The sequence below is a fragment of the Grus americana genome, chromosome 1 (assembly GCF_028858705.1).
Source record: "Grus americana isolate bGruAme1 chromosome 1, bGruAme1.mat, whole genome shotgun sequence".
Classification (NCBI taxonomy): domain Eukaryota; kingdom Metazoa; phylum Chordata; class Aves; order Gruiformes; family Gruidae; genus Grus; species Grus americana.
The window spans coordinates 56,479,929-56,507,183 of record NC_072852.1 but is presented as its reverse complement, the minus strand read 5'-3'; the positions used below and the strand labels follow the sequence as shown (position 1 = coordinate 56,507,183).

Here is a 27,255-nt window from a genome sequence, read left to right as displayed (position 1 = left end):
GCTGCGGAGGGATGGACACGCTAACGGGGGGAGGACAAACCCCTTCCTCTAACCGTCGCCTTCCACCAGGCCTTTCCCCCCTGCCGCTGACGGGTTTTCTGTGGGCAGAGAGGGAGCCGGCAGCGCTCGTCCCGCTCCCACGCGTGTCCGGCGGCTGCCGTGCTCGGCGCTGCGCATCGCATCGCTCCTCCCTAGCACCGCCCCCTCATGAATATTCTAATCAGGAGGGCTGGGGAGCGCGGGGCGGGGCGACCTATGCTAATCGCAGCTGCTGATCGCTGACGCGCCATCACACCACGCGCCGCCGCGGCCGCCGATTGGCCGGCGGCGACCTGGTCTCATTGACAACAAACCGCGGGGGGCGCGCGCGCCGCTGCCGTGGCGGCGGGCAGGTGGGGGCGGGGCCGCCGGCCGGCCGGGGCGGCCCAAGATGGCGCGGGGTCGGCGGCGCTCGCCGGCAGCCTCCGCTTGAGCGCCCGGGGCGGTGGCGGCCGGGGGTTGATGCGCCGGTGCGCCCGGCCGCGGCGGGCCCCTGCGCGATGGAGGGCAGCGAGCTGGGCGCGGAGAACATGGAGACCCTGACCGAGCTGGGCGACGAGCTCACCCTGGGTGACATCGACGGTGGGTGCCGTGGAAAGGCAAGGGAGGGGGGTGGGGTGGGGTGGGGAGGCGGCGCGCGTGGGCTCTCCCACGCGGGGTGGGGGGAGCTCTCATGCCTCTGCGCGGATGCGGGGCTGCTGGTGCCGCCCGGGGGGTAGGGTGCGTGGGTGGGGTGGTTCTTGGATCTTGGTGCGTGGGTTGACGCCGCCCCCCCCCTCCGCTCCCGAGTGGGGAGTGGGAGCGCAGGGTGGCCGCACCGGCTTGGCCCCGCTGCGTGGGAAGCAGTGGGGGCTTCCAGCGGGCGTGGGGAGGTGAGCGGGGAATTCCCCGTCTCGAGTGGGCAAAGGTGGGGGTGGAGGGCGCGTCCTGCCGGGCAGCGCTTGCCTGACGAGCGCCCACGGGTGTTTCCCGTGGCAGCCGCCACGGCGCGGGCAGCCGATGGCCAGCTCCACTTTCATGGGGCTGATCCACGCTGGGGAGCAAAAAGCCGGGCGTAGGGGTGTGGGGGTCCGAGCCCTTCCTCCCACCCGTGGCCGCTCGCTGCCGGCACGGGAGAGGGCTGGAGAAAGTGGTTCCCTCGGCTCTCTCCTCCTACGTCGGATCCGCGGGGCAAACGGTGCTGCCCGGGGTTCCCCTCGTGTTTCCTTGTGGCTCTCTTAAAGCCGGTGCTGAACGATTGATGGAGCTGTGCCTGTGGGAGGAGGCCGTGCCTCCTCGCCCTCCTCCACCCAAACAGGTGTAAATGCTTAAATTCCCTTTTTTTTTTTTCCCCCCTCTCTCCCCCGTGTCATCCTAAAACTTCACCTCATCGATGCCGGAGCTCAGACCCACGAAAAAATCCCCGTTTTCCATCGAAGCGCAGCAAAACCGAGCGCCCGCGCGTGACGCCTTATTTAGCGTTTCCCGAACAGCTCCTGAAAACTCATTAAAAATGTAATTTCCCGATGAGCTCTGCCGTAGGCTGGAGCTGGGGACCCGGCTCAGCTGCCCCGCTCTGCTCGGCTTTAATCCCGAATAGAGCTCGGCTTTGGAGGGCGATGCTTAAAGCATCCTTGTGTAGCAGTTAGGAGATAAAATTCAACCAGTGCTTTTAAGTTTATAATTGCGATTGATTTGCAGTGTAGCTGGGGGGAAGAGTTATACCTGTGGTTTTTTTTTTCTTCTTCATCGTATGTTGAAGAAGAATATACCTTATGTGAATGGAGGGGCTTAGTTATCACTCATAAAGTTGATGGTGTAACTCAAAGGTGGCGTTTGCTCTTGTTTAAGCACCACATAACGACTTCTCGGGATCCATACGGAAAAGGAGATGAATTCCAATGAACCCAGGGCCGGCTCTGAACGGCGGTGTGCCCGAGGAGGTGGTGTGATTCAGAGCAATGAGTAACTTAGGAGAATGAGCTTTGCCTTCCTCCCCAGCTCCTGGGGTGGATTTTCCTCGGGGCGGGGGAGGTATGTGACAATCATATTTTTTTCTGTGCTCCGACATGGATTCATCTCAGGGTTTGAAATCCTGCAAGGGTTTTGGTTTGGTTTGGAAGTCTCCTCCTCGGCGGGTCTCGGCGTTCCGCTCCCGTTGGGGCTGAGGGACCCTCGCTGCCTGCTGCACAGCTTTTCATTTTCTGCGGAGGAGGAGGAGGAATGACGCCGGTCCGGTGGATGCGCCGATGGGATGTCGCCGCTCACCGGGGTCATGCTCCAGGTCAGGGGGTCCCAGCGCTGAGCCGAAGGCGTCTGGCTCTGCCTCCTGCCGCGGCACGAGCTTCTCTGTCTGCGGGAGAGCTGAGCTGCTGCCTGGGAGGGGCAGCTGAAGCCCAGCCCGGCCTTTCTGCCAGGTGTTTGGGCGCTGGGCTCGTACAGCAGCAGAAGTCCTTGGTGGGTTTGGTTTCGTAATACCTTGTTGACATTTTTTAGCCTTGGGCTGGGTTAGTTTTCTGCAGGACCATCTCGCTCCGCGTTAGGGACTGAGACCTGCTTGGCACCGAGGGTGCGGGTGGTCTGGCGGCGGTGGGTGGGTTTGTCTCTGAGAGCTGTCCTCCAAAAGCACCCGAGCTTTCTAACAGTTAACGTAGGCGCTCGCTCTGTTCTCTGTGTAGGCAAAGGTGTTTTAAAAGGAAGAGATTCGGGTTTTAGATGTTGCAGTTTCTCCTGCTTTTTATTTTCCTTGTGTGGCTGCTAGGAAAGCTCTTGGGCGCTTTAAAAGAAGTGGGTTTGATCCCTTGGCAGTCTAATCTTTAAGAATTAATATTTAGACTTTTTGCATTTAGTCAGAGTTAAGACTATGATAAAGATGTGATTTAACTTGTGCGAGCAAGAGTAGCTTTTTCTTTTTAATAAGGTACTAAATCTGCTGCGTTGAACACAATGTTGTTCAAAATACAGTACTTGAAATTTAGGTCTTACACTGGAATTTGCTCTTCCAGAGCAAATCTCGTCCAATTTATGTTTATTCCCTGCTTGCAGTAGTGCTGTCTGATAGTGAAATAGCAGTGCCATCAAATGAAGAGCTTGAGAAGCGTGTAGTTGGGATTATCAAGTTTATCACGTTGGGGGTCGTTTGGGATGGTTCTTAGCTGCAGTCGGTTGGAGGGCGAAAAGCTGCTTAATACCCATCTAGACGTTGTGCAGAAGTGTTAATCTTTAAACGGTAACGTCTTGGAAAAGTTTACTGAGGCATTGCATTAAAAAAAAAAAAAATCTTTCATTTATCTAGTTAAAAGCGGAGACAAAGGTTTAGTCCGGCTGGTCCCCGAGGGCAGCTGCCACCCCGTGCTGGGGAACCAGCCCTCCCTGCTTACTGTCGGGTTATAAATGGGTCAGGAGGACACATCTCCTCCCAGCTCCTCTGTCCAACAGATTCGAGTTCCTAAGAGGAATGGTCATGGTCAACGGTTAAATGTGTGTAAGGGTGCGGGGAGATTGCTGTCGGAAGGGAAGAAGAGTAGTATCGTAGAAATACCAGAGAAATACGGTGAAATATTTCTTAAGGGAGCAGGAAGCTTGGAGGATGATCCTTTTGCTCTGTCTCAGGAGTGCCAGGCAAATTAATCGGATAATGTGTGGGTGGCATTTTGGAGAAGCAAATTAATAGCCCTTTTATTGCTGGGACAATTTCCACAGAAACATTTAGCGAAAAGTTTGCTTCTTTGAACCCCCTTCATAAATTACAGCAGCAAGGTCCTTCGGGTTTGTGGGTGAGAGCGCTCCTGGTGTAAGCAGCCCATTGCTGTATTTTTCCTATAAATCAGAAATCTATTTTCTACTTTCTAAACCTGAACTTATTATTTAATTACAAACCCTCTGTTATGTTTATGGATCCACTCCCTTTTTTTTTTTTTTTTCTTTTTTCCTGCTTCCGGGGAAAAAAAAAAGGGACTTTCAGAAAACCATGGAAGAGGCAGTGCAGCCTGGGCAGATCCTGGGGTGGGGAAGGATGTCTGACTCCTCACGCCACCGCCCACACACAGATCAGGTTCAGGTGGCTTAAGGTGCATAATTGGATTAAATTGGATTAGATGGAGGGAAGAGGAAGCTTCACTTCTGAACAATGATCTCTCAGTTGTGAAATTTTTTCCTCTGTGGGGGAGAGCTAGAGCGTTGCGGTAGGAGCCTCTTGATGTGGGTTGATAAAACCCTGGAGAAGGTGGGATGGAGAGAAACTGCTGTGCAGTGATTGCAGGCAAAGAATAAATAGGCCAGAAAAAACCCAACAAAAAAAGGCATTCTGGTGTTTTAAATGCATGGATTTCTCCTGCTACAGTTCTAGAAAGTGTAGTCTCTTTTAGTGGGGTTTTCCCCCCCAGTTTCCAGTACGCTTGAAAGTAAAACAAAGTTAAGATGAATTCTTTTTCCATTTCTTCATTGTCCAGGTACCAGTGGAGCAGGAGGAATAGGGGACTGGAAGCCACCCTAAAAGTTGGGTGGGAGAACGGTTAGTGCTGGAATCTTGGAGGTGCTTGGTTTCTTCTGCAAGGATTAGATTGGAGGAGTGATGGAATGAGACTCTAATATTTTAAATGTATTGGAGATGGCTTTAAGTTCTAGTCTTTGCTTGGAGCCTGTGATCTGGGAAGGTGTCGTAGGAGGGTTCTGCCTTTCCTCCTAAACAGCAGCGGCAGTGCCCCACCGCTGGTCACCTCTTGGTTTCTCTCTGGAGATGTTAGATTGGTGTGATATGTTCTCCAGAGGTTTTGAAGGACTTGGAGCTCCCTTCTGTGCATGCACCCCGTAATTTGAGTTCTGACATAATGGAGGGTGTCAAAGTGTGTGGGCAATAAAATAGCATTGAACTCATTTTCTTCTGTTTTACAGAGATGCTGCAGTTCGTCAGTAACCAAGCAGGGGACTTTCCAGATCTGTTTTCGGATCACTTGTGTGGCACCTTCCAGGGCAGCGGCAGCGGTGGCAGCAGTGGTGGGACCCTGGAGCCACAGTTGCAGGGGCCATACAGCCAGGTGCAGCTGCAGCCCTTCTCGCCGCCCCCCGCATCCCCCCAGCTCCAGAGCCTGCCGGTCAAAGCGGCGCAGGCAGCACCTCCGGCCCCTCCGCGGTCGGCCCCTCTCCTCCAGCCCCGGCCCCCGCTCCAACCTCAGCTCCAGCAGCAAGCCGTGATGATCACGCCGACGTTCAGCTCTGCTCCCCAGACCAGGATTATCCAGCAGCCGGTGATCTACCAGAACGCGGCCACGAGTTTCCAAGGTAGCTGTCGGGGTGCTCAGGCTACGGGTGTGCGTGGTGCACTCGTGATTTTGGGGTGCTCAGGCTATGAGTGTGTCTGGTGCACTCACAATAAATGGTGTCAGTGTTCAAACTCCAAAAGCATCCTTGGCTACGACAAGCCTGATGATCCTTTTCTTGTGGTGCTGCCTGTGGGGTGTCCCTTCTGCCTGCCTGCGTGGCTTTGGAGTTGGGGGGGAGCGTGAGAAGCCATCATAAATAGGATCTTAAGTCTTTTTGTGCGATCTCTTGCGACAGTTGTCTTCTTGCTGCTCTCCTCTGTTATGGCCTTCTCTCTTACGGCTCTTGGGAGGCTTGGGAAAAGGATGTCTTAAAAATGGTTGTCGGCAACCCTGTCCCCCCACTGATGGGTGCAGTAGGCTGATCCAGTCCTGAAGCTCCAGTCTGTCCCGTGTGGCAGTCCGGAATGAAGGCACGTTTTAACTCCCGCACTCTTGAGTGCAGTATTGCACTGAGCAGAGACGCTTGTAGGGGTATTTAACGATGACCGGATCTTCCTTCTGAATGCCACTTGTCTTGATCTTCTTCAGTAGGTGTTGATTCTTTACATGATAAATAGGATTCCAGGGTCCACCAAGATCAGCAGCAGTGGGCAAGTGCTGGTTGGATGTACTGGGTAATGTCACTGAAGTAAAGAGTCCAGTGCTGTCAGACCAAAGGTTTTTGACTTATTTTCTCTTAGCTGGTCCTCTGTGCCTCCTGGAAAGCTGCTATTCTAGGTGCAGTGTCCTCTTGCAGGAGGCACCAAAGGAGCTGGAAGCTTCCCAACACGTGGGATGTGTTAGATGAACGCTGCCTGCCGAGAAGCTCTGGGAAGAAGTGAAGCTAGGAGCGTTTGCAGGCTCCAGAACAGAGACCTATTTCTCTGGACTATTCCTGACACCTCTTCTGCTTTTCAGTTCTCCAGCCTCAAGTCCAGAGCCTGGTGACATCCTCCCAGGTTCAGCCAGTTACCATCCAGCAGCAAGTGCAGACTGTGCAGGCCCAGCGGGTGCTGACGCAGGCTGCCAATGGCACCATCCAGACGTTAACGCCAGCCACGGTCCAGACAGTTGCTGCACCACAGGTCCAGCAAGTTCCAGTAAGTAAAAATGTCGAGTGATACAGGGATCCAGCAGAAGAAGAAATTGCTTTTGTGGGTCTGGTCTCTTGGTTTGCCAGGGGAAAGGTGGTGAAGCTTGTAGGGCTGGTGGTCCTGGCTGGGATTGCTTTTGCACAAACGTTTTTGTGTGAGAGGTATTTCTAGCCAGCCTGTGTTCCAGAAGCATTTTACTTTGTGCAAGTCATGCGCGAGAATCTCCGTTGTGAGCCATGGTGTGCCTTCAAGTAGTGGGCAACGTTCAGAAACTGTTTTCACTAAAACACCTGCATAATTAAACTTGGTCTAAAATATTTTCGTAACTTGGTGTTGCTAAACCAGGTTGGAAACCTTACTTGAACAAACTTTCTTTGACTTTTGCATACTTCTTTGCAAGTTCACCACCTCTACCATGTCATTTAAGGACTGGCTGATACCGGAATGTTTTCTTCCAATTCTTCTGCCGCAGTTCCTTTGATCTTTTTGCTACTACAGTGGCATGTGATTTTGTTTTAAAACATACGCAAGAGCAAAAAAGTCTTGTGTGTCTTTGTATTAGATAAAAACATTTATGGCTAGAGGACTCTTGATATGACAAAGCTGCTCTAGTTCAATTGTACTGTGCCATCTGTAGTGTTCTCTGTATTTGAGAATCAACGAGGTATTTGGAAAAAAAAAATAAGAGCAAGCTGTGTTATGGCAAAATAACTTACAGTTGGTTTTGATCTGCTTGATATTCCTGGTACAGATCCTTTCAGGGAAATTGGAAGGGGGGAAGCTACTACAGGTATTTGCCAAAGCAGGCTGTCCTAGCCATGTTAGACTCCGAGTACTCAACCAGTTAATGTAGAGAGCTAATTATAGGTGTAATTGGAGAGGGGAAGGGAGCTTTTCCATCAGCTCTCTTGTGTTTTTACATACTCGTTTACTTCTGGTGACTGATTTGAAAACCAATGTCCTGGTGGTTCCTCTGTTCCCCTCCCTCCAGCACTGTTCAGACTGTCTTGTGGTCAGAGTTTGCATCAGGGACTGACAAAACCCATCCAGATGATGCAGGGTGCAAGGTGAAAGACATGCTCACCCTGCTCTTTTGCCATCCGCCGAGATGCAAAGTTACAATTCTGTCACATATATGTGACATGTATGAGAAATATATACCTACTCTGCCCTTCACCTGTAACTTTTCAACCTAGGTTCTGGTCCAACCTCAGATCATAAAAACGGACTCCCTTGTCTTGACGACCCTGAAAACGGACGGTAATCCCGTTATGGCCACAGTACAGAACCCAGCGCTGACAGCGCTCACTGCTCCCCTTCAGACCACAGCTCTGCAGGTACCGTATGGGTGGTGTTCTTCCTTCCCTCTCCTCACTGACGTCCTTTCCTCTTAACGCAAGGAAGAGGTTTGGACTTTAGTATTCTGCAGTGGTGCACACAGGAGGGGTTTTGAGGGCTGCTCTAGACACATCCAGAGTGAGTAATACCCTGATTCTGCCAAGGCTAAACACACAGATTGTACTTTTTTTGGCAGCCTCCCATGGCCGGTAAGCAAAGACCAAGGGCACGTTTCTGTTTACCTTTTTCTGGTATTACAAGGAGAGGAATATGACCTAAAAATTCCATCCAGTTTTCAACCTCTGGAAGATACTTGAAACTGAAAGCTAACTCACTCAGAATACCCGTGGAACTTTCTTTTTCCCCCTCTGTGGTGTCTAATAGCAGTACGTTGAGTGTGAAAACTAATTAAGCTGCTTTTCAGAGGAGAGGGCATTTGCAGGGCATCATTGGAGATGGCAGCTGTGCTTCATGGCCTCCACTGCTTATCGACTCTGAGAGGCTCGTGCCCCCAAAGACACATTTATTATGATCCTGTACATTCTGAACAGATATCTTTGTTCAAATATTTACTGGGGGAGATAAATTTGCAAGTCTGGACTTAAGTTTTGACTTCTTTTGCATAGCACGGTAGGCTTCTTATGTACTTGTTAGCAGCCAGGCTAAAATTTTCAGTTAGGCTGCTTGCTTTTAGATGACATTTTCACACAGAGGTGAGGCTTATGTGATTGTGTCTGTCTGAGACGCAATCCGTGAAGCATTTTGAATACATTGAAATTTGGTGGAAATTGGTCAAGAAAAGGTCTAGGACTGGAATTCACTTATTTGTCAAGTTCCAGCTTGAAATGAAACTAAATTAATTTCTAATATCTCAATTAGAAGTGTATTTCAGAGCTGAAGTTGTTCCTGAAGTTGCTCATGGCTAGTTTATTCTCACTTATGTTAATCTGTCTTTTGAGAGAAATGACTCTTCCCCTCCGTAACTACTTCCCTGATCCTCGGTGTACTTTAGAGAGCACGTGTACCCTTCTCAACCTTGTTTTGCTGGGTTAAGCAGTCTAAACTTTCTTTACTCCAACTGTCGTAGAAGCCCCTCTGTGCAACCGCTCCGGTTTTATCACCTTTTATTGCAGAGTACACACTGCTTTGGTGTAGATGGTCTGTCCTACATCTGGATGTCCAAGTTTGAGCATTTCATGCCAGTGTATATCACTCATTGCTCATCCTAAGGCATTTTTATAGCTTATGGATCTACTTTTTTCCATTTAATCAAATTCAAATCAACTGCATTGCTCAAGCCAAGGTTTGTTTTTCTGTAGTTGGGTCCTTTCTGACATTGCTGTTCCCAGTTTGGAAGCAGCATTGCCTGTTGCTGATTTGATGACTTTATTTGTCCGCAGAAAAGGTGGATTTGGACGCTTAGGTTGTAAGGATTGTAGGAGCAAGGAGGAGCCTTGGTCTGTTTCTCTGTTTAGTGGATGAGCAGAGCGTGGTATTGGTGGAAGAGTGTTGATGCTCTTGGAGAAAAGGAGATGTTCTTACTCCACAGCGACCAGTGTGGGAGGCAGTGTGGCAGATTTTTCCTGTGCTGCTGTGCCGATGCTTGTGCCAGCTAAGGAAGACATGAGGAAATTGGCATATCTCTTCTTTTCTGGCCTGTACAAACTTTCCCTGATTCTTCTTTTGTTTACTCCTTTTACCATCATAAACCTTATCTAAATTGGCTGATTGCTCATGACACTTGTTACGCATGGTCTTTCTAGACCCTCGTTGGGAGCAACGGGACCATTTTGACCACAATGCCGGTGATGGTGGGACAAGAAAAGGTGCCTATCAAACAAGTTCCTGGGGGTGTCAAGCAACCAGAACCACCTAAAGAAGGAGAGAGGAGAACAACTCACAACATCATTGAAAAGCGTTACCGGTCATCCATAAATGACAAGATCATTGAGCTGAAGGACCTTGTCATGGGGACAGATGCCAAGGTAAAGATGTGGAATAAGAGCAAATCTAGTGTCATAAAGACTTTGTCTTGAGGTGCTTGTTGCTCTACCAAATTAACTCCTACTCTTAGTAGTATGCACGCATGTATTGGGATAAGACTGGTGAAAAACACTTGTGCGACAGAAAGCTTGATAACTGTATTCAGGAAGGATCGCCTATAAAATGTTCATTTTACTTTGCTATTGGCACTGTTTCTTGAAAATAAGCTATACCTTATGTGTTTGTTCTTATGTTAGATCTAACTTAAATAGATTCTACCTCTAGGTAGAATATCCAAGTGGATGTTTCGATAAGTCTGCCAAACCAGAGCTTGCTTAATTGAAGTTTCCTTTTCTGTGTGACCGCAGTAGGGATGAGGGTTTCCAGAGCTTTCCAGTTTATTTCCTTTAGATATTGCGTGGTAAAGACTCCTGCTTGCTGAAATATTAGAAGCTTTCTCGCACCATGCGTTCAGGGTTGTCCTATTCATTTTACTTCATGCTGGCAGAGCAGGGAGTAGTACTCTTGATACTTTGCGTGGTCTCTGTACAAATACGTGTGCTAGTGAAGTCACCTATTGCTAGGCGGAATCGGAAGGTTAAGTTCTAAAAACGTCGGTAATGTGCAGTGGCTTTATGGTACTTTGGGCTTGTGTTTAGAAGCTAAACTTGACTGCTGCCGCTGGAAGCAAGTATTTTCATGGGGATGCCCAGGAGAGTGAGGCAAGGAGAGAACCACTTATCTCAAAATTAAACAGTGAACAATGGTTAACAGATAGCAGCTTGTTCTATCCCAGAAGAGTCACTTCATTTCAAAACTGTGGTACTCTCAAAGGACTGTTTCTGGCTGAAACCTAGATGTGAACTGTACCGGAATTTGGATGTTAATCTGTTTCCATTGTACTATTTTTATAAGATCTTTGAGAGCCCCCAGTTCTTGTATGTCTTTCAAAGTCTGATACCTCGCCCAGAGTGTGCCCCACTATTAGTTTCTTTGCAGCTGCTGAATGGTCCTTTACACCTTTTTTTTTTGTCTATCACCGCGCGGTACAAAGCATTGTGGTATCCCTACAAACGGGAGTAACCCTTTGATGCTCTTCGTATAAACTGCTTTCTGTATGCCTTAATTCCTTGCAGATGCACAAGTCTGGAGTCCTGAGAAAAGCCATTGATTACATTAAATACCTGCAGCAGGCCAACCATAAGCTGAGGCAGGAGAACATGGTTCTGAAGCTGGCGAACCAAAAGAACAGTAAGTTGTGGAGGCGGTGCGGGGGGGAAGGTAGTCAGCACGAATGTAGGATGCCTTCTGCAGTTTCTAATCCTCAACAGAGGTAGATACGTGCATGTCGCATAGCGGCCAGTGTCACTTCGGGCGATGGATCCAATCTGAGCGACACTGGTGGGATGCAGGATCGAGAAACGTGTACGTAATGCACTCTGATTTTTGCAGAGCTGTTGAAGGGCATTGACCTAAGCAGTCTGGTTGACAACGATGTGGATCTGAAGATAGATGACTTCAACCAGAACGTGCTGCTGATGTCTCCTCCGGCCTCTGACTCTGGATCCCAGGCTGGCTTCTCTCCCTATTCCATTGACTCAGAGCCAGGAAGCCCACTCCTTGATGATGCAAAGGTATTTCTGACCTCACTTGTCAAATTCAAGGCATCTGCTGCAGGGATACATAAAGGCCAGAATTTGAATTCTCCTAATTCTCAGGAGCCAGTGGACATCTGGCAAATAGAGCTGTAGGGATCGGAGATCCTTTGTAAGGATGAAGGCGACGCATGGGTGTGTTTTATCTTTTCTTAAGTGATTGAGACTACTTCCTGAGCTGTATTATCTGAGCCGTACCTTAGCTGCTAGAAGAACTGTACTTAGCCTTCAGCCCCTGTAGAGTCTTTGTGGGCTTACGGTGCATGTTCATGATCCAAAGAGCCCGTAGCTTTCAAGGGATACATATGTCCTGTGAATAAAGCAGGAGGACTTGAAAATGGATGATGACATCAGCTGTGGTTAATGAGACCGTAAGTATCCACAGTAACAGAAGGCTGTTAGCTATCTTTAGCTGACAGGTTTGTTTTGGAGGTATCACAGAAGAAGTGGGTCTTCTGGGAGATCCTCAAAAGAGTAAGGGCAGCAAAGGTTAATCCTAGTCTGAACCAGGGATCCAGTTAGTGGTAACTGAAAAGACTGGGAGCAGAAGGAAGGTGAAGGTGCTCAGATACTTCAGCTTTATCTTACTAAGCTAGGGAAAGCTTCACCGGAGTTCTTGCTGATCTTGATCTTAAAGGCAAATTTTAGAACACGTTCTGTTTCTCCTTCTTCCCTACCCCTCCCTTGGCATAAGAATTTTTTGTTCTAATGGTAAGCAGTTTTTTTCCTCCTCTTACTTTTCTCTCCACTCCTGTTCCTTTGAAGGTTAAAGATGAGCCTGACTCTCCTCCTGTGGCCCTTGGCATGGTGGATCGCTCTCGGATACTCCTCTGTGCTCTCACGTTCCTTTGCCTTTCCTTCAATCCTCTGACATCCCTCCTGGATGCCCGAGGAACCCCGGAGTCCGACAGCCTGGTGCGCCACAGCTCTGGCAGGAACATGCTGACCATTGAGTCAGGTAATGAACTAGAATAGTTTGGATCACAGGAGGAGGACAGGCTTACGTGGTCTCCCTAAAGACCATCTCCAGCTGTGACAGCTGCAGGTCATGAGATGAGGCTGTCAGCATGATTCAGTAGGATGGTTTTGTGTGTTCGGGGAGTTGTATGACCTTTGTTTAATGGTTGGGGAGGGGTAGTAACTGCAGGGCTGGGCATGGGAGGAGAGCCAGCTGCAAGTGCTTTGATGCAGTTCCAGTTTACATCCACGTCCGGCGTTCTTGAGCAAAACCAGCCTTTGCTCAGCGTGGTGAGGTAGAGGGAGCACGCGCTTGTAGCCCAGGAGCCCGGGCTCTCGGGATAGACCCTGGAAGAGTAGTTCAGAGTAAGGGGTCCTCCTGTCCTTGCCAGTATCTGATGCATGTTCACTTTATATTTGTTTTTAAGGTAACCGACTGATTTGATTTTTTTAACTTACTAATGAAGTAATAAGTGAAGAGTTACTTCAGAAACACTGTTGCTATAGAGTCTTGCAACTGGCTTGTTGAATACACTTATTCCATAATGTTCATAGTTTAGAGTATAGCAGCTTAGGGGAGGGCAGGGAATTCTGTAGGCATTCTGTCGTTTCCCTGACTCGTAAATACGCTTCCTCAGTGTTGCTTTGTAAAGTTAATAAAGACCAGAAGAAGTACTGAAGACCCATGGGTGTGCCTGACAAGAAAATCAGAATACAAGGTATTCTAGGAAAACTAAGTGCTGACTCAGTTGGTTTTCTTATAAATCAGTCTTGTAAAAATAACTATTTTTGTTTGGTTGGGAATGTTGTGGCTTGGAATTTGAGTTGAAGAGCTGTTGATACAGGTGTTTCCTGACTAAAATCCAGTCTTTGCAAAAGTTGACACCACATGTGGCAAGCATAGCGAGACATCCTTCTGGTTTCGTGCTCATCCTGTTGGGCTTTCAGCGTCTGGATTAACTTTTCTAACTTTCCTTCTGGGACATCCATTGCAGATGCGGGTGGTTGGTTTGGCTGGATGATGCCCACGCTGATCCTGTGGCTCGTGAATGGAGTGATTGTACTAAGCGTGTTCATTAAGCTCCTTGTGCACGGAGAGCCGGTGACCCGGCTGCACTCGAGATCGTCCGTCACGTTCTGGAGGCATCGCAAGCAAGCGGACCTGGATTTGGCACGGGTAAAGTTGACTTGTCATTTTACATCAAACGTATCTTGTAGGAAGGGGTGTGCGTAAACGTGGGCAGTGGCTCAGCACTTGGAAGAGCGTGGTCTTCCTCAAGTGGATTATCCTGTCTGATTTCAGAGAAGCTGGTGTTAAGTTGTCTTGAGCAGATCGCTGTCTTCCCTCAGCCTAAATTAGCGAGGCACAGATGTCGGCATTGGAAGAGGCTCCTAAATTCTGTCCTTGTTTCTTCCTGCTATATCTTGTAGCAATCTTTGGCAGCAAGGTCTTGGTTTCTGTCCAGAATCTGGCCTCTGCTGTGTCTGTTTGTCTACTGTCCTCCAGCCTCTTGGAAGTAATCTGCATTGTTGAGGCAACATTGGACTTTTGATGTAGGGAGCCTGAAACTTCCACGTTGTTTGAGAAGGCAGGAAGCCGCTTTCACCTCGTACCGATGTGTGTCTCGGGCAGCGCAGGATCAGAGCTGTGTATGGAAAGATGTGCGTTGGGCCAGATTTGAAGATGGTGGAAACTACCTTCATGTTTACTGGGATTACATTGACTTCCCTCAGTTAAACATTTTGTCCTAGCTCGCACATCAGTTTGTCTTGCTCCCAATGCCAAGAAGGTCCCAAAGTGTCTCTGTGATGGTGCTTTTTGTTGTTGAACCTCGTGTCGTGTTGTTCGCAGGGGGATTTTGCTGCAGCTGCGTCAAACCTGCAAACTTGCCTGTCGGTTCTCGGCCGAGCGCTGCCGGCTTCCCGCCTGGACTTGGCCTGCAGCCTGTCCTGGAACGTGATCCGCTATAGCCTGCAGAAGCTGTCGCTGGTGCGGTGGCTGCTGAAGAGGACTTCTCATCAGTGGCGGGCGAGGGAGGCCACTGCAGGCTTTGAGGACGAAGCCAAGACGAGCGCTCGGGATGCGGCTCTAGCGTATCACAAGCTCCATCAGCTCCACATAACAGGTAAGAGTGGTGTTGGCAGATCTGCCGTCCTCATTTTTCCAGATGAGGGGGCTTGGAGCTGATCCTGGGCATACTGGGAGAGCACTATGGTCTCCCTCCTCTGGGAGAGCTGCTGTTGGAAATCAGCCTGACAAATTCCAGGAGCCACTTACTAAAACATGGCAGGTCCATGCAGTGAAAGGGCTCTGTAAGAACGGCCGAAGCAACAGCAGTGTCTCAAGTGACATGTTCCTGAGTCTGTAGAGGTGGCTGAGAGTCTTTCCCAAGCAGAAGCTGATTGAGTCCAGTTACTTTTTGCTGCTGTTAAGGGTTTGTTTCATCCCTGTAGCTTGGGGAATGTGATGTGGAAGCAGGGACTGGGGTTAATTCCCGTAAGAATTTATATTTCCGAAGCTGTGCAGAGCACAGATTGTCAGTTGGTGTTGATGTGCTTTGAAAACCTGGGTGTGTGCACATGTACTAAGGAACTGCTTGAATGTTCCTTATGAACGGTTATTTTTGTCATTTTCTTGGCAAACCAATTTGCAATGTTAATAGGCTATAAGCACATCAGAAATCCAAGCTAAACTTCCTTCTGCCTAATCATGCTGTGTGAATTGCAGCCACACCACTAGAGGTATTGATCTCATCAACACTTACAAATATCTAAAGGCTGGGTGTCAAGAGGATGGGGCCAGACTCTTCGGTGGTGCCCAGTGGCAGGACAAGGGGCAACGGGCACAAACTGGAACACAGGAAGTTCCATCTCAATATGAGGAAAAACCCCTTCACTGAGGATGACCGAGCGCTGGCACAGGCTGCCCAGAGAGGTTGTGGAGTCTCCTTCTCTGGAGATATTCAGAACCCGCCTGGGCATGATCCTGTGCAACCTGCTCTGGGTGATCCTGCTCTAGCAGGGGGGGTTGGAGTAGATGATCTCCAGAGGTCCCTTACAACACCTACTGTTCTGTGATAACTTCTTGTCTTTAATGTTATCTGTGTAGGTACAGGTGAGGACTGCAAAGGAGTTCAGTTTTAAGATCGTGATATCGATATATCAAGACAAAATTTGCTGATGATTTTATCATAAGTGTTTTAGCTACGCAGGGCTTTCTTGCAGAAACAAAGCAGTGGATGCCAACCTTGGTATCTGTGGAGGGAAGACTCAGTTAAAGTTGTTCTGTTGCCTGCATACAAAGTAGGCATACGATGTTGTAAACGTCTCATGTCAACAGATTCTCATTTGTCTCTTTAGGATAGCAGCCTTACAAATCACAGTAGTATTTAGTAGCTGGTACTACAACATCAAAAGTTAACCCTTTTCCTTTCCTTGCTGGTGCAGGTAAACTTCCCTCCAGCTCAGCTTACTCAGGCTTGCACATGGCCCTATGTGCTGTGAATCTGGCTGAGTGCGCAGAAGAAAAGATCCCACCCAGCACAATGGCAGAAATCCACCTGACGGCTGCGGTTGGCTTGAAAACTCGCTGCGGAGGCAAGCTTGGCTTCCTAGCGGTGAGTTGTCGTCTCCTCTCCCATCACACCTCCAAGCAGAGCTCTAGGAAGGCCGGTGAGCTGGCATTGCTGTAGCTCAGAGCATCCGCTAGCACTAAAATTTCAATACGACCTGCAATTATGATACAAGCTGTAATTACGGTATGACCTTTGTCCTCGGTGGTGTGTGTCTTTACCGGGATGCTGTTCTCAATCTTAGCCTCTCCTTTCCCCAGAGCTACTTTTTAAGCCAGGCTCAAAGCCTGTGCAGCTCGGAGCGAAGTGCCATTCCCGACTCGTTGCGTTGGCTGTGCCACCCCCTGGGACAAAAGTTTTTTGTGGAGCGAAGCTGGACGGTGAAGTCTGCTGCGAAGGAGAGCCTGTACTGCACCCAAAGGAACCCCGGTGAGAGCCGCTTGTGTCCCGAGTGCGTGGCCTCCCAGCGCTTCGAGCCTGGCAGTCTCCCCACCTCTGGGACAAACGCGGGTGCCTTGTTTTGCTCTCGTATGTCCGCCCTGTGGTCTTGATGGGCGAGAGGGACTGTGGAGCTGAGAGATGTCTCCTCAGCCTGCAGGAGCTGGCTCTCTTCCCTTTGTGTACTACTGCGCCGTGTCATCCTGCTTGTGTCTTTGTGCTGGGACACAAGCTGGATGTGGTCCTGAATGTCTAGGGAGTGACATTGGGGTGACCAAGGTTTGTCCTCTGAAGAGCAGCGTCATCGCGGTTTTGCTGAGTGGCTGAAGTGCCAGAGGGATGTTTGGCCAAGGGCTGCAGCTTTATGAATGGATTAAAGGGTTAAAAAGGCCCTGAAAACTTAGTCTTTAGAAATCTTTGCATTAACTCCTCAAGAATTTCCCTCTACTGCTCTTCCTCTTGCTCCTACATTTTGATTCTTTTTGATGGTATCGGGAGGTGGCTATCACCACGTGCAAGTAAAATGATTTGGGGTTTTTTTTTTTTTTTCTTCCTCTCTAGCGGATCCTATTGCACAAGTCCATCAGGCATTTTGTGAGAACCTGCTAGAGCGAGCAGTGGATTCGCTTGTGAAGCCTCAGACTAGGAAAGAGATAGTGGGACAAGAGGAGGAGGAGCCGTGGTAAGTTTGTGTGCTGTGCTGGGGACTGCTTGCCGTAGCTGCAGGCTCTGAGGCAGAGCTCATAACTATTGACCAAGCGCTCTGGGGCAAATCGAGTGGTTAGTCCTTATTAAAGACTTGAAACGACAGTGTAAGTCTGACCACCGCAGCTTGTTAGAAGGGTGAGCTCTGCCTCTTCATATTAAAACCTCTGAAGTCCAAGATGAACCCGTGGGTGGTAAGGAGTTTTGATGTTGGCTGGCATCGTACTGCGTGATTCCTGGATGGATGGATGGATGGCACTTTCGCTGCTGTGATAAAGTTTAATGTTCAGGAGCACTAAAATTAGTGTACACCTACCACTTCTATAGACCAGAACGTATGTCCAGGGCTCCAAGAGTGTGAAGGTCTGGCAGGTTGGAGAGTGACCCCACCGGCTCACTACCTTACGCCTGAGAGTATTCTCCTAACTGCAGTGCCACACTTGCCAGCAGTGTGAAAAATCAAACTGACGTGTGGCAAGAGGGGGAGGGATGACGTTGGCTGAAATTGTCATTGTCTGTAAGCTCTGTGACTAAATGAAGGGGACCCGATAGGTGGGGATCGGAGGAGCTTTTTGTACTGAACCATATCAAGCTCCTTCCTGGCTCGACGGGAAGCGGAGCCCCAGCCCCTGCCAGCAATTCAGCACTGTTTCTAGCTGATCTCCAGATACACTGGTGCCATGCAAATGCTACATAAATATACGGGAAGCTCTGTGACGATCCTGTCCCCAAAAAGTGTGGGTAAAAGCCTCAAATGGAAAGATAACCCAGTTTGCCTGCCTGTGTAGGGAAAATATTGCAAATTTAGCTTTTTTTTTTTTGATCTAGCATTGTTGCAGAGAACGAACAGCAGTACGGTCTAATTGCTTGCACAGTACAAGTGCTTGTGATCAGATGCTGCTGTTAATGATGAGAGACGGTAGCAGGATTTGTATGAGCAAGATGGATTGTCAGTATGCTTGTAGGAGTCCGGTCTCCTCATGGGAAGGAGTAGCTTTAGTAATACAGCAAGCCTTTTTGTCCCCCTCTAGGGGCAGGAGCTCAAGATCTTCCTCTGTAGCCTGTCCCAGGAAATTAGATCGTTGCTGCGTATGCTACTTTCTCTGACCAATGCTATGAACGCATTGTCACTTGTATTCATATGTATTTGCATATATGCAAATAGTCACTTGCAGCAGTGTAGTTCAGACTCTTTTGGGGGCAGTGATTGAAAAGGAGCCTGTAATAAACTTGTAACATGTGTCATGTCCAGCATCTCTGTAGTCCCGGGGTTGACTCTAGTTCTGCGCTGGCCTCCTGCGTGGGGAGATGTGAGTGAGGCTGCTCCTCCCTGGGCATCTGTGCGCTTCCACTCTCAGGGCCTTCTCTTCAGTCCGGCAGCGTTTGTGTTACTTGTAGAGCTTGAACTTTCTGCTGGCTTAATGGGTTAACATTGTTTAAAAATGCCTTGTGACTGATGAGAAATGCCTTCAGGCTTTGGTATCTCCTGTTTGACAGCATAGCGAAGGTTTGCCTTCCTTCTTGTTTCAGCGAGTTCTCCAGTGCCATGGAGTACCTGAAATTGCTCAACTCTTTCTTGGACTCGATGGGAAGTGGAGCCCCACCCTTTGCCAGCAATTCTGTACTCAAGTCTGCTCTGGGTAAGTCCGGCAGAACCAAAGCTCTTCCAGCTGCAGGAACTACTGATGTACATGTTCCCTCTCCCCCACCACCTCTCAAACTCCAGGCAAGGAGAAGTGCAGTCCTTGGAGTGAAACTTGATTGCTGAGCAGCAGCACACCGCAATGTGGTCTTCAGACTGGCAGAGGGTGGTTGGGAAGGCTTGTAAATTCGGCTGTGACGCTGAGTGCGCAGGTGGGACTGTAGTTATTTGTATTGCTGGGCACATTCCAAGCTGAACCCCGTGCCCTCACCTGAGAGCTTGCTCCTGGCAATGCAGAGCAAGAGGAAGGGTGTAGCGTATAAACCAACATAGCAGTGTTGCAGTAGAGGTGCAGGACGGAGGGGTTTTTTTCCACTTAATTACCTATTGGACCAAATACAGATTGACCACGCTTTCACATCAGCTGTCACGTATATGCCTCAATCTCCAGAGACCTCCAACTCCTGCTGTAGACAAGCTCTGGACATCTATTGGGAAGCACTTTTTTGATCCCTTGGTGTATATTTAGCGGGACAACGAGAGCTGTAGACTCCCTCTGAGCCATGCACTCATCTGGGCTTGGTTGGTAGCAGGCTGCTGGAACATTTGTCTTGTTTGGTGTTGGTACAGACAGCACCTGGCAACTGGAGTTCTAGACACAGACTAACTGCTGTACCTCAAATGTGTAGAGCAAACATAGAAGGAAAACTAGACACTTCTTTATCAAGGGATTATTTTTTTGTATAAAGGAAAGTCTGTATTTGGGTCAATATTGTCATGAAATTTGAAAGCAACTCACAGTAGCAGAGCCTATGTCCTTTGGCCCTAGGTAGGCCTTGGGAAGTTTTTGAGGAGATGTGAAATAATGGAGGAAGTGCTGCAGAGGCACCTGATGTATTATTTACTAGCTTGATGGTGATTTAGTGCCAAGGCACGGTATATACGAGTAGAGTTGTTACTTTGGGGTGTTGAGTGCAGATCCCTCTCAGGAAGAAAATCAACAGATTTCTAGACAAGTAGACGGTGTAAGTTCTTCTTGACAAGATACAAACTCGGCACCCAAAACTCTGCGGTCAGGTGTAGGCTGTTTGCAAGCCTCTCTACGTTCCTGCAGCACGTTTCCTTCTCTGAGCGGGAAGGAGCCGGGTGCCCTCTCTTGGGCTGCAGCTAATAATTCTGTTTTGCAGGCCCTGACGTGGTGTGCAGATGGTGGTCAGCAGCAGTGGCTATGGCAATCGGTTGGCTCAGAGGAGACGATGCAGCTGTGAGGTCACATTTTGCAGAAGTGGAGCGCATGCCGAAATCCCTGGAGATGTCAGAGTATGTAGACCTTGTACGATTTTCAACCCCCTACTCCTCCTCAATGGGAGTGGCTCTTCCCTGATGCTGTCCTGTGGGCTACCCCTACCTGTGCTCTGGAGTCGCGCGCCTCTTCTTCTTTGGGACGCAATAACACGACACGCGAATGTGCTCAGCAGTTGACATGTAAGTCAAGGCTTACAGGCTGATATTAGAGCTGTGGACTGGAAGTGTCAGAATTGCTTCTTTAGGGATGTCTTCTGGCTTTGTTATAATTGCACAGCCTCCCACCTTCCAAAATCAAACAAAACTCACGCACTGATGGAAAGGCTGGTGTCATCATCTTGGTTCTTTTGCACTAAAACACCTTTGCCAATTTCCTTCCATTTCTCTGTGCAGTCTATGTAGGTGAGGAGCAATTTCCATCTTTTTTCTAGCTAAGAAATTGTGATATCTCTGCTCCTGAAGACAGGAGGGTGAAAGCTGATGCTGCTTGAGCTCAGCTCCTGGGGCTGCCCTGTGGCAGCATGACCTGGTACTGCTTGAAAGCAACATTCTCTTTCTATTTCAGGAATGCCCTGGTGAAAGCCACCTTCTATGTGTGCAGAGCCATGCAGGCCTCTCTCTCTGGGAAGGCAGACGGACAGCAGAGTTCCCTGGGTCACTGCGAGAGGGCCAGCAGTCACTTATGGAACAGTCTCAACATGAGCAGCGGCGTCTCCAGCACCGTCCTCAACAATGTAAGAGCTATAAGCCCCGGGATAACGCATGGTCTGTCTTGGTCGTAAGGTTGGTCTTGCTGCAGGTGTATCACTTCCCTGTTGTATGTGCATTCTCCATCCATCCTGTGTCTCATGGGAGTAGAGGGGAAGCTTCCTCCCTTTCCTTGCAAAAGGTATCACCATCTTTCTGCCTCTGCTGTATGGAGGACCAGAGCTGCAAGTACAACATCGTTTCCCTGGGCATGGTCTCAGATAGCTGAGCCCTTGCTCCTCTCCTGCCAGTAACTGTCACCCCTTTCTGGTGCTTTGACCACTTTGAATTTGGCCCATGGAAAGCATCACATCTCCATCCTCAAATGAAGATGCTGACACCCATAATGCAGGACGTCATTAAGTCGAGCCTGCTCTGTTTCAGGCAGCACTCACGAGTGTTTGAACCCTCTACTGCAAAAGCGGGACTGTGCCGTGCTATTCCTGAGTTTGTGTGGGGCTTGTTTCTCTTCTTTCCAGGATTACCTAAAGCTGGAGCTGCCCTACATGGCATATGGGACACAGCTCTGGTCCCTTCTGTCACTCCTGGGTGGCAGCTGTAGTGCATTGTAGTTGCATTGCATGTTGTGGCAGTAACTGTGCAATGTTTCTGCAGTGCAGTACAGAGGCACTCTCCACTTCGGCAGCGTGGGTAGAGTCCCCTAAGAGCAGCTAGGACGGCGAGCGATGCTAGGGGGCAGCAGCAGATGGGGAAAAGGGATTTGGGCAGCCGCTGTGGGCTGTGTCAAGACTGCCTTCTTTTTCTCTGCAGGTAGCAAGGCTGTCTTTGCTGTTTCTCACTAGTTAGAGCTGCCGCTTGGGCAGGAAAGCCTTTGCGGAAGGCTGGGGCACTGCCAGTGCAACGTCCCCTTGGCACGTTTTGCCTGGGGTGGGCTCGGGGTCGGCCCCGTGGAGGCTGTTGGCCCTCCTGGAGGGGACAGCTGCTCCTTGGGCACAGCCTGGCACTCGTTCCTTAGGCTGGACCTCTTAGTGCCGGGCCCCATAGACACCACTTGGGCAAAAGGCAAAGTCCCGCTCCCTTCGGTGCATCATGGTGGGGGCGGCACAGCCGGGAGGGCTGGGGAGCCCCCCCGGCTGGGCAGGAGGTGCCATGGCCACCCTCCCGTGGGCTGTGTCGGCAGCTGTGTAGCAAATGGCCTGTTATTCGCCTGATGGGTTGTGTTAATAAGCGTGTGTGCCCGGGCCCCCGGCTCTTGCAGATGATCCAGCTGCTGGCCTGTGACTTGCTGCTCTCTCTCCGCACCAGCCTGTGGCAGAAGCAGGCGAATGCCAGCCAGGCCCTGGGTGAGACCTACCACGCCTCTGCCCCCGAGCTGACGGGCTTCCAGCGTGACCTCGGCAGCCTGCGCAAGCTGGCCCACGGCTTTAGGCCTGCTTATCGCAAGGTGACGGCTTGTCTCCCCTGCCTGCTCTCCCTCCAGCTTAGCTATAGCCCTTCCCGGGGGGGGGTAACGGGGAAGCTGCAGCCATTGGAAATGTGGGGTGTGCGTGAGCTTGAGTGGTTTGGACACCTGAGGTGGGATGGTCTGCCACCAGCAGCCTCCATACTTTCTCTTGGTGGGTGATAAGGGGGTTCCCATGGGAGTCTGGTGCTTGTGGGGAGGTGTCTGCCTTAGTTTCTACCTATAAAACCATGGGCACATCTGTATTGCCAAGCACGTACTGTGGCATCCTGGCCCTTAACGTGGCTTTGGACCGGGCCAGTCCCTCCAGGGAGTGTGGGAGGAGGCTTCCTTGGTTGTGTTTGCTCCGCGGGTGGCTGTGGGGTCAGAGGCCTTCTGCACCTGTAGAGCATCAGGTGCTTCAAGGGGGGGTGTGTGTGTTTCCCCCTTCTGTTCTGTTTAATCTATCTAGTTTTAAGCCTCCGTAGAGGAAGTGTAGTCTAATACTTAGACAAGAGAGTTGTCCTGGTAGTGTCCAAACTCTGGATTTCAAAGTTTGATGCTGTTGGGGTGAGATGCCCATTAGGCCACAGTGCCAGTGTTTGCACTCTTTTTCCACCGTTCTCTGCTCTCATTCCTCCCCTTTTCCAGGCCACTCACAGTTATGTGTCAAAAGCTCTTTTTCCCTTTTTCACGGTTGCCCTGACCTGCAAATTCCCCAGAGACAGGAGGGAAGATCAGGGGGGAGCGGGGAAGTGGGTCTACATTGTTGTCAAGGTGTCAGTGCTCTGCTCTTGAAACACAGTGGCTGAGGGATGACGCGAGTTCAGCCGCAGCATCGCCCCTGCGCCAGCCTGCCTCTCACCCCCCCATCCTGCCTTCCCTTCCAGGTCTTCCTCCACGAGGCCACCGTGCGCCTGATGGCGGGTGCCAGCCCTACCCGCACCCACCAGCTGCTGGAGCACAGCTTGAGGCGACGCACACCCCAGAGCAGCAAGCAAGGTCGGCCCCGGGGCCCGGGCAGCAACCCACTGCCTGTGGGGCTGGGAGGGGGCAGCGCTTGGGCAAGGTGGGGGGCACAGCTGCAACCTGCAGCGTCTTCCCCATATCTGAGGCTCAGGATAACGAGCTACCGTCAGCCTATGGTTCATGGTGATGCTTCTGCCACAGTCTCTACAAGCTGGTTAATGTGAGCTGCCAGCCCTGGGCTGGAGGTGTTGGAGGGCAGGCTGGAAAACATTTGCCTTTGTGCAGCCGTGCACGCACAGAACTTGGCAGGCTGGGGTTCGGAGCGGTCAATGCAAAGGAGTAGCCAGGAATCCTAAAGGGGAGAGCCAGGAGACCTGGTGCTGGTTATAAAATCCCTTGGGGGTTTAAGGAAACAGGCAGATGTGCATGCCAGTGCTGGGATGAGCCCTAGGAAGTGAAGTGAAAGGGACCGTCTCTGTAGAAGACAGGATTGCTGGTCCCTGCCTGACTCCAGCTCAGACTGTTCTCTGCTAGCCTAAAGGAGCTGCTTGGGGCTCCACAGAGTGCCCCCCCTCTTGGCACAGCCAGGGGATGCCAGCCAGAGATGCCTGTACTCACTAATGCCAGTCGAGGGCTCACGTGGCGGGTTTTTGTCATGCAGGTGGTAGCTTCATCATGAGCTTTCTCTCTCCTCTTTGCGCGTAGGTGAGCTGGACACCCTGCCGGGCCAGAGGGAGCGAGCCACAGCCATCCTGTTGGCCTGCCGCCATCTCCCCCTCTCCTTCCTTTCCTCCCCGGGCCAGCGAGCGGTCCTGCTGGCTGAGGCTGCCCGCACCCTGGAGAAGGTGGGGGACAAGCGTTCCTGCAATGACTGCCAGCAGATGATCGTCAAGCTGAGTGGAGGCACAGCCATCGCTGCCTCCTAATGCTGGTGTGGGGCTGCCTCATGCAAAAACAGCCGGGTCAACTGTCAGCCTGGACTTCCCTTCTGGAGCTTAAAAAAAAAAAAAAGTGCTAGGTTAGGGCTGCGATGGGGTGGGAGAGGGAGGGAGGGTTCTGGTTTGGGTTTTTGGGTTTTTTTTTTTTTTTTTTTACCTTGCCCCAGGTTTAGCTTTATTAGCCTCCTTGCTTGTTTTCAGGCACTGCAACAGGAATCTGTCTAGTTGTGTTTTTGCGACTGTGCCTGGGGCTGTTGGGAAGCACTGCCCCGACCCAGAGCCCCCATCCCTGCTGGGGGTAGAAGCCCACAAGCCCAAGGCATAGAGAAGTGGCACATCCAGTGTCTGTCCTCAGGGGCATCTTGTTCCCTTCCCAAACACCTCTGCAGAAAGAAACCTTTGGGGAGGGCAGAGGATCTGCTCAAGCCTTGTCCCATGTGGCTGCTGGGATCTGGGGCTGTTCCTGAGAGAGAGGGGGAAGGCACCAGCTTTCCTTGAGCTGTGTGTGCATCAAGAAACTGCTTTTTCACTGAAGCCCCCTGGACCTGACTTACCAAGGTGCTCTGGGAGTATCACTTGGGGCCAGTACTGGCCAGCAAATTTCTCTACGGTTTTTATACATGTTTTTTATAGGAGTGTTTGTGGCTTTACAAAAACGTAGGGAACGATGCAGCAGATTTCCCTTCCTCTGCACGTCATACGTCTCCTTCCTGTGATCAGAGCTGCCTCTGGTTTTTGGCAGGAGGTTGGGTTTGTGGCAGCCTACAACAAGCAGAGCCTTGTAGGAGGCCCTGGAGTCCCTGGTCATCTGGCACCGGGCGGTGGCAGAGGTGGAGGTGCAGCACTCTGCACGAAGCGTGAATGCTTCTCTGGTGCCTTTCTGTTGATGCAGAAACAATTTTTAGAAACAATTTTTTTTTATTTTACTCAACTCCCAGTCCCAGAACTTGTCCTTCAGGTGTTTCTCCTTCCCTTCTCCAACTGCTCAACAGCTCCTGAGCTCCTGCAGGGACTGGGAGGCACTGGCTCAGGGTGCGAGGCTCCCAGCTCTGTTGTCATTGCTCTTCAGAGCAGTTTGACTTGGCAGGTGTTGAATCACCTGTGACTTTCCAAGAGGGGGAGGCGGATCGGGGACAGGGAAGGAACGGTTTGCCCTCTTTCTCTCTGCCTTTCCTGTTGCATCTCTCCAAAGAAGTGCAAAGCGATTGCCCTCTCACGTGTGCAGATACGGAAACCGGCCTTTAGCAGGTGGGCATCGCTGTTTCTCCCTGTGCATGGCTGGCACGTGCTCTGGTGTTGGCAGCTAGAAGCACTTAGCTGTGCGCAGCAGCCTAGTCCTGTCCCAGTCAGGCCCATTCAGCCTGATTCCTCCTGTAAGATCAGAACTTGGGCTGTTTTGCAAGAAGCTTCTACACATATCCAGCTTTTGCAGAGAGGCACAAGAGCTCCTTTCAAAAGGAGGGGAAAAAGATGGAGGCTTGTTGCCTCACTTTGCATGGGGTCTTTTGGCATCTGTGAGGAGGATTTAATGTGCTGGAAGAATTAAACATGATTAATGCTAGTCCTAGAGTTGTCTGGCTTCAACAAGATGGAAACTGGGGCCAGGAGAAACCTGTTTCCCAGCAAAGCCGGTTCCCAGTGACCCTGTACCATAGCTGCACACAAAAGCATGGGGACCAGAAGATGCTTCCTGCTCTCCCTCACTTTATTTGGGGAACAGCTGGTGGAGCCCCAGCGGCCAGCAGCCTGTGCAGTTGGAGGGGACCTCATCCTTTGAGGGGGAGAGGTGGCACTTTCATGTCTGATCAGCATAGGGGATACTCTGGTTCAGGCGGTGGCAGCCACTTCTGCTTTGACCAGGTACCCTAAGTGCACAGAACAGCTCTTGGGTTTGGGTGGGTTTTGATGGCCCATCCCAAGTGTTCTAGTTTATCAGTGATTCCATCTTTGGGGGGAGTGGGTTGCATCCTCCTACTTCTCTAAGTGTTTTTTGCACTGTCTTCCTGCTCATGGGCTTTTTTCCTTAAATACAGAAACACTTTACCTGTGATCAACCTCTGAGTTATTTCATGTTTCCTCAGATCTGCGTGCAACGCGTGGGAAGTTTTGTGCTTTAGTAAAAGGGTCACGTAATGGTGGACTGAGTCCTGTGGGATGGGCTGCAGGGAGTACCGGCTGGGCCAGGGGCTGGGAGGCTGCTGGGCTGAAACCCCAGTAGCTAATGACACCATCCACAGAGGGTCCTAGCACCGCTGAGACTTCTCTCCCCTCCAGGGCAAGGGATCTTTGCCCTGCTTTTTTCTACACTGTTCATAAATTTGCTGCCCGTCTGTCCCTACAACTTTTTTTATATATGTGTGTGTGTGTATATACCGTAACTTTTTTTTGTTTGCGGGTGGGAGGAAATTGTTTTATGGATTATGTGAAGAAAGTCTATTTATCCATGTGGATTTTGGAGTAGGGATGCTTTGTGATATGAGGTGCAACTGGTGGTGGGGAGGTTCCTCGGGGAACATATCTGCTGTCTGAAAACCCTGTTCCAGGGCTTGTGAGCATCTGTTACCTAATAAAGGCAAACGTTACCACCTTCCCCCTTGCCCTTTTTCTATTAACCCTCTTCATCCCACTCAGAAGCTGCTCTTAAGCATAGGTGAGCCTGAGATGTCCTTCAGAGACATCCAACCACACAAGCACCTCGGGAAGCTGTTGGTCCTTTGTCCAGATAAACTGAAAAATGGAACTGTAGGGCTTGCAAGGGAAGGTGGTCCCATGGTGGAGCACGTGTGGTGTCTCCGTGCTTGTTTGGAAGCAACCCAAGAGGCTGATGGTTTGAGCAGAGCCAAGCAAAGTAGAGTTGGGCCACAAGCCTGCAATTTTAGGAGCAACTATGTGGGAGGAAAGCTTTTACCTGACCTTGCTTGGAACAATGTCCTCTCGCTCCATCTCGTCATTTCTCTGTTTCCCCTGGTAAAACTCTGTCAGAACCATTAAATTTCAGAGGAGTTATGTTTCATTTTTGCGTAGCTGCTCAAAGGGTTTTGCAGTTGGCCCTGGAAGCTGTGTTCCCACTATGTCCCCCATCGGGGGTGTTCCCTGGGCCCTGCGGGAGTGGGCTTTGCTGCCAGCGGAGAAGGGGCTGGAGTTTTGGGAGCAGCGTGAGGTTCCCCAGCCAATCCATATCAAGGCCATATA

General features: G+C 50.4%; 1 protein-coding gene across 1 annotated transcript; it reads left to right on the top strand.

Moving 5' to 3' along the window:
• Positions 1–371: 371 nt before the first annotated feature.
• On the top strand, positions 372–26,653 carry SREBF2 (sterol regulatory element binding transcription factor 2). The gene is made up of 19 exons (XM_054820777.1): positions 372–621; positions 4,912–5,298; positions 6,237–6,418; positions 7,609–7,749; positions 9,514–9,735; positions 10,870–10,984; positions 11,186–11,367; positions 12,154–12,346; positions 13,341–13,522; positions 14,198–14,471; positions 15,793–15,962; positions 16,178–16,346; positions 16,917–17,037; positions 18,591–18,700; positions 19,890–20,022; positions 20,573–20,741; positions 21,974–22,159; positions 23,047–23,158; positions 23,831–26,653. Exons 1-19 carry the CDS (start codon positions 540–542, stop codon positions 24,049–24,051), a joined length of 3,351 nt encoding a protein of 1,116 aa, XP_054676752.1. The 5' UTR covers positions 372–539; the 3' UTR covers positions 24,052–26,653.
• The last annotated feature ends 602 nt before the right edge of the window (positions 26,654–27,255 follow it).